At 39.3% G+C, this 15,720-nt stretch overlaps 2 protein-coding genes across 8 annotated transcripts in view; both read left to right on the forward strand.

Moving 5' to 3' along the window:
- The window catches only part of LOC102918381 (solute carrier family 22 member 19-like), a 38,415-nt gene that overhangs the window by 5,868 nt on the left and 16,827 nt on the right, over window positions 1-15,720 (forward strand). For 3 of the 5 annotated variants that reach the window (XR_013047044.1, XM_076558876.1, XM_076558868.1), the window contains exons 2-6: window positions 6,412-6,858; window positions 12,212-12,315; window positions 12,647-12,801; window positions 12,901-13,069; window positions 13,622-13,745. Coding sequence is in view for 4 of the 5 variants with exons in the window: in XM_076558876.1 (XP_076414991.1) it covers window positions 6,457-6,858; window positions 12,212-12,315; window positions 12,647-12,801; window positions 12,901-13,069; window positions 13,622-13,745 (954 nt within the window). In the remaining variant the exon portion in view is untranslated. Of the gene's footprint in view, window positions 1-159; window positions 298-6,411; window positions 6,859-12,211; window positions 12,316-12,646; window positions 12,802-12,900; window positions 13,070-13,621; window positions 13,746-15,720 lie in introns of those variants that run through there. The other 2 variants (XM_076558871.1, XM_076558878.1) reach the window with 2 other exon arrangements.
- The window catches only part of LOC102915364 (solute carrier family 22 member 19-like), a 334,849-nt gene that overhangs the window by 5,809 nt on the left and 313,320 nt on the right, over window positions 1-15,720 (forward strand). The window contains exon 1 of one of the 3 annotated variants that reach the window (XM_076558757.1): window positions 195-297. The exons of 1 other annotated variant lie outside the window; for it this stretch is intronic. The gene's annotated coding sequence lies outside the window, so the exon portion shown is untranslated. Of the gene's footprint in view, window positions 1-194; window positions 298-6,721; window positions 6,859-15,720 lie in introns of those variants that run through there. One more of the 3 variants, XM_076558751.1, reaches the window with a different exon arrangement.

Genomic DNA, 15,720 nt, shown 5'->3' on the forward strand with positions numbered 1-15,720 from the left:
TAACAACTATGTATTTCTTTATATAACTGCATATATTCCTTTTTCTCTCTCTTTCAAGCCTACATACATTTTTTACACACATTGTAAACCATTTAAAGTCTTGTTCCATCTGAATCTATCTTATTGTATAACTATTGCTTTAAACTGCAGTAGCTTGTACTGAAGCAGAAGCCTTGGCTGGTGGCTCCACCCAGTTCAACTTTTCAACATGGCTGAACTACATTTTCTGCCAGCTTCAGAGGAACCATGCACACCACTGACTCTGGGAAGAAGTGGGTCTATGCTTCTATCAAAGCAGTATATACCAAGAAACCTCTTTTTTTTTTTAGTAGCAAAACCTATATCCACCACACAGTATGGTGTGTAGCTTACAGAAACCTCTGTGTATCTTGGCAGGAATGTGCCACCAACCTCCCATAGAGTAGCTTAAGCACTCAGGCTACAGCTAACTTGAGAGATTCAAACAGGAAGCCATTTAGCTCTGTTTTAGAATCTTTTTTCTCTGGTCTAGGTGGAAACACTTGCCCCATGTTGGGCACCATTTGTAGCTGAATGTTTCCTGTGTGCCACCTGGCCTGTGGTCAGGACAGATCTCTCTCACCTGCCAGTCCTGCAGCTGCTTGGACCCAAGGAAACACACAGAGGCTTATAAAACTGTTTGGCCTAATGGCTCAGTCTTCCTGCTAGCTAGATCTTACACTTAAGTTAACTCATAATTCTTATTTATGTTTAGCCAAATAGCTTGGTACCTTTTCCCAATTCTGCCTTCACATCTTGTTTTTCATGCCGGCAGCAGTGGTGACTGGCTGCGTGTCCTGATTTGGTCTTCCACTTTCCAGAATTCTCACTGTTTGTCCCACCTATATTTCCTGCCTGGCTACTGGCCAAACAGCATTTTATTTGTCAATCAATCAGAGCAATACAATCACAGCATACAGAAAGTCATCCCCAGCACAAAGGCCAAACTTCCATAATTAATAATAAGTCTCTGTGTTGTTATTTGTGAGCTAGCAACCCCCAAAAAAGTCTGAGTATAGTCAATAAAAATATTAGAAAAAAAGATAGCAAATCTCCAGCTAAAGGACAAAAGAGATATTGAACATATGATCAGAAGTCAAGTCTGTTTATGTGTGGCTAGGGAAGGCCCTGGGCAACAAGGAGCAAGCTATTCTCTTTAACACACAGAGTCCTATGCCACCTGAGAATATCTTTCTGGTAATGATAGCTGCTTTGACCTGTGTCTGCAGGGAGAGCCCTGAGCACACATACTGGTCTTATGTTCTTCATCCTCCTTTGCTTCAACTTGTACATTGGAGATCCAGCTCATGTTACCTTTACTAATGACTCAGTGCTTATGATTGGACCTTGGGACATCTGAAGTTAGGATTGCATTTAACTTTTCCTTCAGATTTGAATCACGTCCTATTTGCATAGGACATCATAATAATTGTGTTTTTTTTAAATGGCATATAGTAGCTTACGTTCTATAAGATACAGAACTACAAACCATATGGGTCTCATTTCAAGTTAGTCTCTAGATTTTTCTGATCAAAATAATAATGTAACCAAGAGTACTGAACTTAGTCTATATCCCTGTTCCTGATAGCAGAGTATTACACACAATGCTCTCATTGTTTCAATGTTATTAATCATGTTTTTAATTTGTTTTCTTATACAATACTAATACATCAAATGATAATTAAATTAACCTGTAAAAATCTCAAATCAAAATCATTCTTGATATTCTGCATTTAAAAATTAGTAAGGGGGAGATGTCAGAACACAGTATAAGAATGGAGTCATGTGAGGAGATTTCTGAGTGCTTGTAAGACAACTCCAAGAAACCATGACAAGTGTCTTGTGACTTAAGTTTCTTCAAACACAGAGTTGTTCTTGGATTATGATTTCATATCCCTCCCTGGAGTAGTGGATAGGAGTGAGTTTAGTTTTTGATATTCATTACAACTGGCTATTGTTATTTGTTTATATGCCTCTGTGGAAAATCATGTTTCTTCCACATGCAGGTTGTCTACCGTCAATGGCTTCTCTGCCACATGCTGTTTGCCCAAATTGATTGCACACTTTGCTCATTTGATCTCTCTTGTCCTTCAGAATATAAATTGTCTAATTCTCTGAATAAAGTTGGCTATAACATGAGACTTCAGTCCACCTCATTTCAGTTCCATTCTCCCAGATTCTACCACCACTACCATGGTAAAGAAGAGGTAATTGAACCAAAGAACCTGTGGTGTGGATACATAAAACACATTAGTCCTATGAGCTAAATATATGGAATACTACAAAATGCAACAGTACATGCACACAAACAATATAAGTAAAGGATAATGAGAATTCTGAAATCTGTCACCCCAATATGATGGAATAGGTCAACCTCCAGACAGGGTGACTCTCCAAACACAAAAATGCCAAACACCATAAAATATGATTTACTCAGAAATAGATAGCCGATTATAAGAAGTTGGATGGCTCAGAGACCTAGGATAGAACCAAATATGACTGACAAAAAGTAAGGCACAAAATGATTCCTAATAACATTCTGTTGTACTCATTGATCAGTGCCTAGCCCAATGGTAATCAGAGAGGTTTCCTACAGCAGCTGATGGAAGTAGATGGAGAAACTCTCAGACAAACATTAGGCAGAGCTTGTAGAACCTGCAGAAGAGGTGGAAGAAAGATTTTTGGAATTAGAGGGGTCAAGGACAACAGGAGAACACAGCCCACAGAATCAACTAAGCAGGGCTCATAGGGGCTCATAGTGACTGGAGTGGCAACCACAGAGCCTGCATGGGTCTGCACCAGCCATTTATGTTGTGATTGTTTTGTTTGGGGTTTTTGTTAGACTCCTAACAAAGGGAGACAGGGGTTTCAACTCTTTTGCCTTTTCATCAGACCTTTCCCCTCTTACTGGGTTACCTCCTCAAACCTTGATATGAGGGTTAATGCCTAGTCCAATTGCATCTCCTTATACTGTCTTTCAATCCTATCAATATTGCATTGATATCACTGGGAGGCCTGCTCTTTTAAGAAGGGAAACAAAGGAGTAGAAAGGGAATGTGGGAGTGAATTTGGAGAAGAAGATAGAAGGGAAGCTGCAGTCAGGATGCATTATATATGAGAAGAATAAATTTCAAAATGTCACTTCCTATGAAACAAAGCAGAATTCCCATGTAAGTATTGCAGAAAGGTGACAATAACAAATAATTCAGTGACTAGACACAAGACAAAATACTATGCCTTGAACCTTTAACAATTGATGAACACTGAGCTCATGATGATACTAAAATATAGTAATACAATACTAAGGAAAAAATTTTATTGTAAATATATTGGGGAAATAAAGAATGCAGAATCATATTACAAGGCTTTATTCACATTAGATCATAAGTTCCTCAGACTTTAAAATTATTATTCAGGCAGTTTCTGTGTTTATAACAAGATTCAACATGGACCTAAATTTAATGTCTGGGCCAATAAAGCCAGAACTCTTAAACTAATAGGGGAAACCAAAGGAATAATGATGGACTAATGACCACATCTGGTCAAGATAGCATAGCAAAGTTAAGACTACATTTCTTATCAATATGACTGGATATCCCACACTTAACTGGCCTACAATACACCAAGACAAGGAGTCTACATTATGTCTTTATTCAGTTCATTAGACTCTTTTATGAAAAAGGAAGGAATGGACTATTAAGTACACAGTGAACACAAGTTTACTAAATCTTTCAATAGATTTTTGTTTTTGTGTTTCTTATTTTATTTTATAATTTTTTATTTAAAAAGAAAATTTCTTTCCCTTTACATACTAATCCCTGTTTCCACTCCCTCCTCTTCTCCTGCTTCCCCCCACAAGACTCCATCCTACTCCCATCTCCTCCTCTTTGAGGGGAAGGCCTCCCTAGGGGAGTCAATAGAGGCTGGCATACCAAGTTGGGGCCAGACCAAGCCCTTCACCCCTACATCAATGCTGAATAAGCCATTTGTAGGTGCAGGGAATCAATTAGGGCCTCTGGAAGAGCAACCAGTGATTAACAATTTTAGCATCTCTCCAGCCCCCATTCAGGAATTTTTCACTTTTGATTTTTGTAAGGTTTGTTTGTTTTGTTTTTGAGAGAGAAAAATCATGAAGTAGTGTGGGTTGGAAGGGGAGCAGGCTCTTGGAGGTTTTAAGGGGATGAGGAAAAAGCATAATCAAAATGTATTATGTGAAAAAATCAAAAAGAAAGCAGACTTACAGAAAATACCTGCTGTGGGATGTTCTGTATGTCCTGTGGGAGCCTGTTCTTGAGTTCCTCGTTGCTTTACCCAGCAGGTCCCCATAGAGGATGATTAGGACCACGGGCCTGAGTGCAGGTGTCTGAGATGGTCTGCACTTTGCTCTGCTGGGGGATGGTGTGTATGTCAAGTTGCTCTGATTGGTCAATAAATATAACCTGATTGGCCCGTGGCTAAGCAGGAAGTATAGGCAGGACTAACAGAGAGGAGAAAAGAAAGAACAGGATAGAAGAAGGAGCCACTGCCAGCCGCCCCCCTGACAAGCAGCATGAAAAGATGCCAGTAAGCCACAAGCTGCGTGGCAAGGTATAGATTTATGGAAATGGATTGATTAATTTAAGATATAAGATCAGTTAGCAAGAATCCTGCCACGGCCATACAGTTTGTAAGTATTATAAGTCTCTGTGTTTACTTGGTTGGGTCTGAGCAGCTGTGGGACTGGCAGGTGACAAAGATTTGTCCTGACTATGGGCAAGGCAGGAAAACTCTAGCTACAGAAGAGCATCTGAAACAGTTGTTATTGAAAGAGTAACTAAGCTGACAGAGTCTAACCTCTCAATGGTAGACTGGAATTTAATAAAAGAGATAAAGCCACCCACAAGTCAAGAAGAATGGACAGCTGAATTCCAAAAACATTAACAATTTCCAGAATTTAAAATCCTGAATCATGACAGAACACTGGTCTAATTCAGGTTTATCTGGTACATGGACTACTTTCACTGAATGTGAGGTTGAATTGTAGGCCTTGTGTACATCCTACTTCACAAATGAGTCTGTCAGATACACTAAGCCTATAGGCTGAAGATGATGCCCTAATGCTATGGAGAAACCTCTGGTGACTGTCCAGGCAGCTGGCTGTTTCTGTCAACTCACATGTTTTTTGGAAGCCACTTGCTTGCAGTTCCTGTTTTATTAGGTAATATTATTTCCTTCTTGGGTCCCTGAGGGAGTTGAAGATTAGATAGTTATACTTACAGTGTGTTGAAGATTAGATAGTTATAATTATAGATTTCCTTGTTAAGAATTTCAGAAAAGAAACTCAATAAAGAGGTATAAGTGTATAAATTTGAAAGACAATATAAGATAGTTCTCTGTTAGTAATATAAGTTAGGATAGTGATTCAGTTACATTACTTACTAAAATAGGAGAGATAATGAAATATTTTCTCTGAGTTTGTCAAATGCAAATGGACTAGATATTGTTGAGGTATTTATTACTTATTTATATTGTATATAGTTATTATACTTATTGTATATAGGTTTTCTTATATTAGTTATAAATTTTTTCTATTTTCTGTTTATTAAAATAAATGTGGGAAATGTGGTGATATTTTAATTGTGCTGAAATGTGATTTTATTTGTATGTTAATATATAAAGTTGGCCTGGAGATCAGAGGTCACATAAAGAGGTCACATAGCAAGCCAGGAACAGCAGTCAGGCAGTGGTAGCCCTCACACTTAATCTGATCACATGGCAGCCAGAGTCTCTGTATAGTCAATTACACAGCCAAGTGGAATGACACAAGCCTTCAATCCTAGTACCAACCATAGAGACCTAGAGGTCTGTATAGACAGGCAGTGATGAGGAAGTCAAGTGGCTGGGCTTAGAGCCAATGACAAGGCAGAACAGGAAGGCAATAAAAACACAGGTTATATGGGAGGAAGCTCTCTTTGAGGAAGCAACTGTGGTGAGGAGGTAAGATAAGGCTAGTGGTGGCTCTTCGCTAGTTCTCTGATCTCTTTGGCTATTACCTCTGTATTTGGTTCTGTGTTTCTTACTTAACAAGACTATTTAGAAATTTGTCAACAGATAAACTCTGGTTTATTTAAAGGGAGTTACAGGTCATTAACCAGAGGTGACCATGGTGGGTGGTACTCAAAGTTTCTAACAAAGTAAATGTTTAACAGACTGGATTATAGGATAAATATTAGCAGAATTTTTTTGGTTACTTGGTAGAAAACAGGTCCTTCCCTGAAACCAACAACACAAAAAAATCACAGTTCTGTGACTGGTGTGACGTGAAGATGGGCATATTAAGAAGAGCTCAAGAACAACCCTGTTTAGGGTGTTTCTGTGACACAGAACTTTATTTAAATATTTATACTCCCCTAGGCGTAGGCATTTCTGCTTCCCATTGGAGACAATCATTCAGCATCAATGGCCTTTCAGGATCTCTTGAATCAAGTTGGAAGTATGGGGAGATACCAGATCCTTCAGATGGCTTTCCTTCTGATTTGCAATGTCATGGTGGCTCCTCATACTTTCTTGGAGAACTTTACTGCAGCCATCCCTGGTCATCACTGCTGGGTCCCCATCCTTGACAATGACACTGTCTCTGACAGTGACAGTGGAACCCTGAGCCAAGATGACCTCCTAAGGATCTCCATCCCACTGGACTCCAACCTGAGGCCAGACAAGTGCCGTCGCTTTGTTCAACCACAGTGGCATCTGCTTCATCTGAATGGCACCTTCTCCAACATGACAGAGCCAGACACAGAGCCCTGTGTGGATGACTGGGTATATGACCAAAGCACCTTCCTCTCCACCACTGTGACTGAGGTAAGTGTATCAGGCATCTTAAAGAGTTTTATTAATAAAATCAAACCTGAGGCCAATTGTTGGGGTGAATGCTGGAAAGTCAGAGAAGCAGAACGAGCCACAGCTAACCACACCTGACCAATTTCTCAGCTGGTCCTATTTCCTCAGACTGGAAGCTTCTGTGTCCTCATCCCAATGGCTCTCAGCTGAAGTGCTGCTAGAAGCCTGAAAGTTTACCCAGCCAAATGCCTCTAGTTTCTGTTCCTCATGCCTTATATACCTTTCTGCTTTCTACCATCACTCCCTGGGATTAAAGGCTTGCTTTCTGGGATTAAAGGCTTGAGTCACCATGCTTGGCTATATCCTTGAACACATGGATTTCTGCCTCTGGAATGCTAGGATTAAAGGCATGTGATACCACTGCCTATCCTAAGTTTCTGTTCTCTGACCCCAGATAAGTTTATTAGGGTACACAATATTTTGGGGAACACAATACCACCACATTTCCCCTTTTTTGTCTAAAATTTAAAAAAGCTTATCACTAATACAAGAAAAACTATCCAATAAGTATATACAATATATGCAGTCAAGAATTACATCAACAATGTCTAGTCCATTAACATTTGACAGATTCAAACAAAAACGTCCTATAAATATATATTAACAATGTCCAGTCCAGTAACATTTGATAAACTCAGACAAAATTTTATTACTTATCCTATTTAAAACAAGTAATTCCTTTCTAAAAGTATTTTTTTCATAATAGATTCAGTAATCTACCTTTTGTCATTTTTATATCTTCCTTTTTTCTTTTTAGTGTAGATTCTGTGATCTACCCATTTATCTTATTATTTCTTTATCTTTTTTCTCAGAGTAGATTTGATCTACTTCATACCTATATTCTCCTTTTTCTTTTTCTTTCTTTCTTTTTTTAAACAAAACTTCTGAATCTAATCTCATTGTTCAGCTCTTTTCCTGACCATTATCAATCAACAACTTGTAACCAACCATTGCAAACAATGACAATATCCATAACTCATTAAACAACCAAAAACTACCTATCCCACCTCTTGGGAATCTGGGAATCATTTTCTTAAAATTACTTCCTGTTTTCTGGGGGCAAAGACATCTTTAGGGGATCCTGAAAAGAAAAATTTTTAGTTACTTGTCAAGTCCTATATCATTTGTCCAGTTGCTGCATACTGAGAGAATGCAGGGCTTGTTTCAAGTCTTTGTTCAAGTACTCTGTCAGGCTGGATCATCTCAGTTAGCCATCTCGAAATTGTCCTGAGCAGTTTGTAGTCCAAAGTAGATATTTCCATGGTGTTAATCAGCTTAATGACTTTACCATAGTCCATGTGGAATCATCTTTGTGGAGTCCTGTCTTCCTTTTGAAAATTTCAAAGTCACTGTTAGGTGTGGTCATGGTTCCCTGCAGATTTTTTTGTGCCTTCTCTGTGGTTTGGAGTAATCACAGTCTGATAAATGTCTGTCTTTTGGAACCATGAATGTTCTTCCCTAGAAGAGAAAATCTTTACAGCAATTTCTCCCCATCATTTGTCTTGCCAAACTTTTCCAAACTGACCTTTGCCAATGCTTTCTTGTAACACGATGGTCCTGGTAATTCTTCTTTGAACAAACAGTAGTACATCCTTTTGTAGCTAGAGTTTTCCTGCCTTGCCCACAGTCAGGACAAATCTTTGTCACCCGCCAGTCCCACAGCCGCTCAGACCCAACCAAGTAAACACAGAGACTTATATTGCATACAAACTGTATGGCCGTGGCAGGCTTCTTGCTAACTGTTCTTATAGCTTAAATTAATCCATTTCCATAAATCTATACCTTGCCACGTGGCTGGTGGCTTACCGGTGTCTTCACATGCTGCTGGTCACGGCAGCGGCTGGCGGTGTCTCTGCCTCAGCCTTCTGCTTCCCAGTATTCTCCTCTCTCCATGTCCCACCTACTTCCTGCCTGGCCACTGGCCAATCGGTGTTTTATTTATTGACCAATCAGAGCAACAGATTTGACATACAGACCATCCCACAGCATCCTTTGTCCTAGGTAGCAACATCACCGCGATCACCTACACGATAAAAAGGAACCAGAAACTCAGAGCAGCTGCCGCTGCCTCCATGATCCCATCACCATTTGTGGCCAGGTCCCAGCCGAGGCTTCTCCTTAGCAAGCCTCCTAGGCTGGCCTCAAACTCGGCACCCTCCTGCCTCTGCCTCCTTCAGCAGATACAACTGGCGTACACCACCACAACCAGCCAAGTGTAGCTTGGGCCTTAGCTGGGGCCCACAAGGCCACAGGCAAGCAGCTTTTTCATGAATTTGTACCATGAACATTGGGTGCCAGATGTAGCAGTAATCTTTAAGAGTCTTATTAATAAAATCAAACCTGAGGACTGTTATTGGGGTGAATGCTGGAAGGTCAGAGAAGCAGAACAAGCCATAGCTAACCTCAGGTAAGTGCCTTCAATAATATCAACCCCTCAGTGAATTCATTACTACAGTTTGGCAATATCACAAATAGTGTATATTATTGGAGCTTACTTACTGCCTGCTTAATTGCAAGAGTCTTATTCAATAATTTTAATGACTCAAACATATATAGATTTAGGTTTCTGATCCTTTTGTTCTAGTAATGAGCTCATGTTAAGAAGTAATACTTAGAAGATGTTGCTGGAGGGCTTCTCTCCAGCTTCCACCAAGGTCTGCAGTCCCACAATCCACGTATAAAATAATCACTCAGATGCTTATAATACTTGTAAACTGTATGGCCATGGCAGGCTTCTTGCTAACTGTTCTTTTATCTTAAATTAACCCATTTTTATAAATCTATACCTTGCCACCTGGCTGGTGGCTTACCGGCGTCTTTACATGTTGCTTGTCCTGGCAGTGGCTGCAGTGTCTCTCTCCTTCTTCCTGTTTCCCCAATTCTCCTCTCTCTTTGTCCCGCCTATACTTCCTGCCTGGTCACTGGCCATCAGTGTTTTATTTATATAGAGTGATATCCACAGCAAGAAGAAAATTAAACAACAGAACCATTTAGCAAAATAAAAACAGTAGCTTCTTCCTCAGGACCTATCTCCATCTAAGTAATGGGGTTCTAAGTGGCTTTACATTTTCAGGCATGACTTTCTTCCTCTGTAGAAGGTCAAATCCAATCAGAAATGGTTGTTTTCATAACAGTTATGTCACGATTGCACCAATGACCACACTGCCTTGTAGGTTGGTATTGCAGTGTAGGGTAAAGTGCTAGGTAAGGCCATTGATATCCTTTTTCTACCTACAGTCTGCATAGCAACATCTGTAACTAGGAAAGGTAGGCAACAAGGAGAAAGTTTCCAGTTTGGTTTCACAGTGTTCTCTATGTTACGCAAAAAAAAGTGTATGGTGTCTTCAGGAATAGGGTCTTAACATTTAATTGCTGTTTGTAACCATGAGCAAGAGTAACAACCTGTGTAGTTTTGGAGAGCTGTGGGCCTCTCTGACCAGTAACTTGTATAACATTATTCCATATGCCTGGCACTAGGATTACTCCTTAACATTGAAGGTCTTTTTGGGGCATCATTGTCCAACCAAATATTGTACTTTCTTTCAAATTCCTTATTTTAAATTATATTTTGAAATGAGCTTACTCAACAGTGAATTTTCATAACCCTTACAGACATCCTTCAGAGAGATGCTGGAGGGAGGTGTTCGAGGGAAGAATGGGAAGGATGGAAGTGATGTGATTATATTTCAGTTTAAAATTTTTAATCAATAAAAAGAATTTGAAAGATGAAGAAACATCCTTATACATGAACTCACACAAATAGTGGTTACTTGCACAAGACCAACCCAAAATTCAGCCAATCAAAATTCCAGCATAGATTGGAGCAGAACTCAGTAGGCCCCACTCCCAGCTGAAGATCTATTAGGAGTTGATGGTTGCTGGGGGAGGGAGTATTACCCTACTTTAGGGGGATGGCCAGTACTAGGTTGGCTATGCTCCAGTGCACATACAGGCAACATTAAGCAAATAGTAGACTATAGAAAAAAAGAAAAGGGACATGAGGTTTGGAAAGGGATGTGTTCTGGAATTTCAGAGGTAGTTGCAGGGGATATAAAGGTTGGATATTATCATAGTGCTTTGTATACATGCATGAAATTTCAAAGAATAAATTAAGTAATAATCAGAAAATAAATGTAAAAGACATAATTCTTGTGTGTCTAGTTAGTTTAAGTGCCCAAATGTGACAGGCAAGCACTATTCAGATTTGATTTAAAATTTAAAACACATAGGAGGCTGTACAAAGCCACACTTGTGGCTAAATATGTAGGTCTATGGCAGAATGCATCTGTAGCACTTGTGAGGACCAAGATTCAGTACTGAACACTGAAAAATATTCCCAGTAGCTCACATTTCCTTATAGACCAGAATGTGGGCGATTGCTAGTACACTGCACCCATGCAATTGCCCTGAGCTCCATCCTCTGTATTGACAAAAGTTTACAAGTAAATAAGTAAAACAAAACAATGATCAAGCACTAGTTGTGCTGTACTCTGTGAGGAGTCATAGAAGAGGATGTGCACTGATGAATAGGATCTGGTATAAAAAAAATTAAGGTTCATGAATCATTGAATTCTAGGATCACTGTATATGAATTTCTAGGTGGTCTTATTAAATAAAGAACACAGCGACAAATATAGGGGTGAACACTGAAAGATCAGAGAAACAGAACAAGCCATATGCCACCTCACCTTGCCAATTCCCCAGCTCATCTTGTTTCCTCAGACTGAAAGCCTCTGAATCAAACAAATGGATCTCAGCTGAACTGCTGCTAAAAACTAAAAGCTAAAAAGTTCCTGGTCCTCATGTCTTATATACCCCTTTGCTTCCTGCCATCACTTCCTGGGAATAAAGGCATGTGACACCATGCCTGGCTGTTTTCAGTGTGGCTTTGAACTCACAGAGATTCATTTGGATCTCTGCCTCAGGAATTCTAGGATTAAAGGCATGTGCCTAAACCTATATTTAATATGATGGTTTTCCTGTCCCTGACCCCAGGTAAGTTTATTGTGTTGCACAATATATCAACCACAGGCCACATTTAAGAACTTGTTAGATCAGGTTACAAGTTACTACTATAAGTTATATAATTACAGAAAGACAACTGGGAACGTGTGTGTGTGTGTGTGTGTGTGTGTGTGTGTGTGTGTGTGTGTGTATGTGTGTGTGTATAGCTATATCTGGATAGTAGAAGTCATGTAATAATGCAAAGGGAACCTGGAGAGGGAGATGGGTTTAGAGGAACAGGAAGCGCATGTTGAATAATTTTGAACAAATTACAGTGACAGGCTGTCATGCTGATTTCCTTCTCTTCCAGTGGGACCTGGTGTGTGGATCTCAGGTACTGGGTTCAGTGGCTAAATTCGTATTCATGATTGGAATTTTGGTAGGAAATTTCCTAGGTGGCCATTTATCAGACAGGTGAGTGTCTGTGCCTTGCAGTCCTTTCTACATGTGAGTATTTTCATCATCTACAACTCACTCACTCTAGAAAACAGTCATTGGAGATTACATTCCTCTGGGTGTACCTTTGACCCTAGAGATCACTAAACACAAGCAGACATTTCAGTTGGTGTTTAAAAGAACTAAGATCCTACTAACATGGAAGAGGTCAAAAAAGATTAACAGACAAAGAAAAACATGAATTAGAAAAATGAGAAAAGTTAACCACAAAGATTACACAAAATGCTTCCTGTCTGTTCTTTTTAACAACTGCATTATTCTGCTGAAGGAGACTTTCTCTTTTCCTCAGGTTTGGGAGGAAGTTAATCCTCACATGTGCTTTACTTCCAATGGCCATCACTGGGACCTGTGCAGCTTTGGCTCCCACCTTCTTCATCTACTGCTTACTTCACTTCCTGAAAGGGGCTTGTGTCTCACAAATATACACGAATAGTGTTTTGCTCAGTAAGTCATAGTTTTGGACCGACATTGTTCAAGCTATTTTTGATGTTGATGTCCTTCCCACCTTAGTAGAAATCAAGATTCATTTTCCTGTCTTTTCAGTGATACAATGGACAAGCCCTAAATTCAAAGCCTTGGTGACAATCTTGATGCTATGTGCTACCAGTTTTGGAAGCATAGTAATGACAGGCCTGGCATTTGCATTTCGAAACTGGCACCACCTCCAGCTTGTAATGTCTGTGCCAATATTTTTCTTCCTTATACCCACAAGGTATGAACTTTCTTTCCTCCTCTATGTTTTGCACTCCTGAGATGACCATGTCCATTAAATCTGGACATAAGAAATGCATTTGTCACTGTCTCTTTGAGCTCATATATGTGTCAGTCCTTTTGTGTCTGGAAGACAATGTTTCATTGTATCATTGCTCCTCTGGATGATATAATTAGGGGAAAAATTATTCTTGGGTACTTATTTAGGGAACAGACATATGATGAATAAATATTTCCTATAGTCTAACAAGAAATTTGGAAATTATGTGGAGAACCATCCTTCACATTCTAGTTGTATGACCTCCATTAAGACCTATATCCAAGTGAGGGGGACAGATCAATGTGACTCCAAGTCTTCATTCTAGGATTGCAGATGCACTGCATGGCTGAATCACTTCCTGTTTTCCTAGGCAACAAACCTCATGATGTAAGATTTTACATTTTGTTATAACTGAAAAACTGATAGGTATTCATTTTAACCCAACTATTCAAGAATAAATTTAGTATAGAAAATAACTTCTTGAGAATTGATGAACAATATCTTCTTGAGTAGGTGGCTGTCAGAGTCAGCTAGGTGGCTAATTGTGAACAACAAACCCCAGAAGGGTTTACAGGAACTTAAAAGAGTTGCATGCAAGAATGGAGTGAAGAATTCTGGAGATACCCTTACCATGGAGGTGAGCAAAATGCAAACTTGTTATGACAGAAAAGAAACACAAGCTTGACATGTGTATGAGCCCAGGAAACAATGTGTCATCATTAAATCATTGAATACAGTTCTTTCATTCAAAGAGGACTTTGTAAAAAAATATCCTTCCTTGATGATTTCTTTCACTTTTAAACTTTTAATTAGGATATATAAGGTATACATAATGCATTAAGTCTGAAATTTTATACATGCATATAATGCACTGATTTATTTATAACCCCTCATTATTACCAAACCTAATGATTCTCATATACTTCTAACTAGTCCTATTTCTACTTTCCAGTATCCTAGTCTCTCTTTTTGTATCTTCTTTTTTGTGATCTAATTTGTCTAGTTTAGGTCATTTACAGAAACATGTTGAGGATTTACCTACAGGAACATGGACAACTTAGATGTGGGTACATGACTGAAGAAATGTCTATTTATTCCTCAGCAACTGTTAGCTGCCAAAATATCCTCAGGAGGGAGTATGGCTTAATGAGCCCCTATGCACTAACAATGACTAATTACATACAGGTTGTGAAATGGAGATGGGGCTCATGAGCTCTTCTCTCAATAATGTTAACATTCAGACATGCCCCTTGGGTACCTGCCTATCATCCTGACAACATCATCTTATGTAAAGTACTCTTGAAGAGAAAATCCCTCCCCTTCTCTCTCTTCCTTCCTTTCTGCTGGCAGAAAAGGGACACACACCTCTATCTCTCTCTTTGTGTCTGTCAATCTTCTCTTCTCTCTCTTCCTCCCTCTCATTCTCTTTCTTTACCTTGTCTTTCATTCTGTCTCTCTCTCTCTTTTCCTCTCTTTTGCTCTCTTCCCTTCTCACTTTCTCTCAATAAAACATTCCATGTGGGTGCTGTGTCTGCATGGTGTAAGTTACTTTCTGCCATGCACCCATGGCTGCTGCTGGCCATGTCTACATGGCATATCTCCCTCACCTGCCATGGAGCACACTAGCTCAAACCCACCAAGGCCTCTCTCCTGCCATTTTACCAAAAATATACTATCTACCCTCACAGACTGGTATATTTACTGGCATAATATTGGCACGTCTTATGCAGGTCATCACAGCTGATGAAAGTTCAAGAGTCCAATGCCTATCTGTAAGATGGAATATCACACATTTTCCACCACTTCTTCTAGACCTTTATCCCATTTCCATGATGTTTCTGTAACCAGGAAGGGGGTGATAGAGACATTTCCCTTGGAGATAAACACTGAATAGTAACCTACTTTGACAATTGTGAGTCTTCAATGACTGCTACTCACTAAATGCAAAATCTTTATTAAGGCTGACAGCAGCACTATCCTATGGCCATGAAGAAAGATATTTAAAGACTACTTAATTTTTTAGTGCTTAGAAGATTCCATTAGCAGTCCCAGATGCCAGACATGGACCTTCAATATTAAATGTTTTCATTTCTGAGATTCAGTCCTATATAGGTACAGTCATTGGTTGTTATATCCTCACATTTCTCCTTTGAAATAGGAACATTTATCCTGTTCTCTTGAATACTAGAAGTAAATCATCTAGTTTATTATGTAAAAGTTTGGATTATGAAGGGAAAAGCATTGTTGATATATTTTATTGATTTTCAAAATAAAGAATTATTTCACAGAGCACTGAGAAAATTAGAGACTCTCTTGAGTCTCAGCTGAACCTTGAACTTTGCACTTTTAAATGACTTGCATTTCTCCATTGACTAATTCCTATCAGAACATGGAGATAAGAGTTGGAAAGTTATGGCTCAAAGGTGATGTGTTCTGATGTGAAGTTGACAAAAAGTAGAGCTATGATGGTGAATTTTGATTGTCAGCTCAACAAGATCTAGGCGAAAACCTCCAGGCACATCTGTGAGGGATGACTTAGTTTACTTCACCTCTGGCCATGCCTCTGTGGGATTATCCTGATTAACTGAGAAGGGAATATCCACTGTAAAGGA

This window comes from Peromyscus maniculatus, chromosome 1 (assembly GCF_049852395.1).
Source record: "Peromyscus maniculatus bairdii isolate BWxNUB_F1_BW_parent chromosome 1, HU_Pman_BW_mat_3.1, whole genome shotgun sequence".
NCBI classification, from domain to species: Eukaryota; Metazoa; Chordata; class Mammalia; order Rodentia; family Cricetidae; genus Peromyscus; species Peromyscus maniculatus.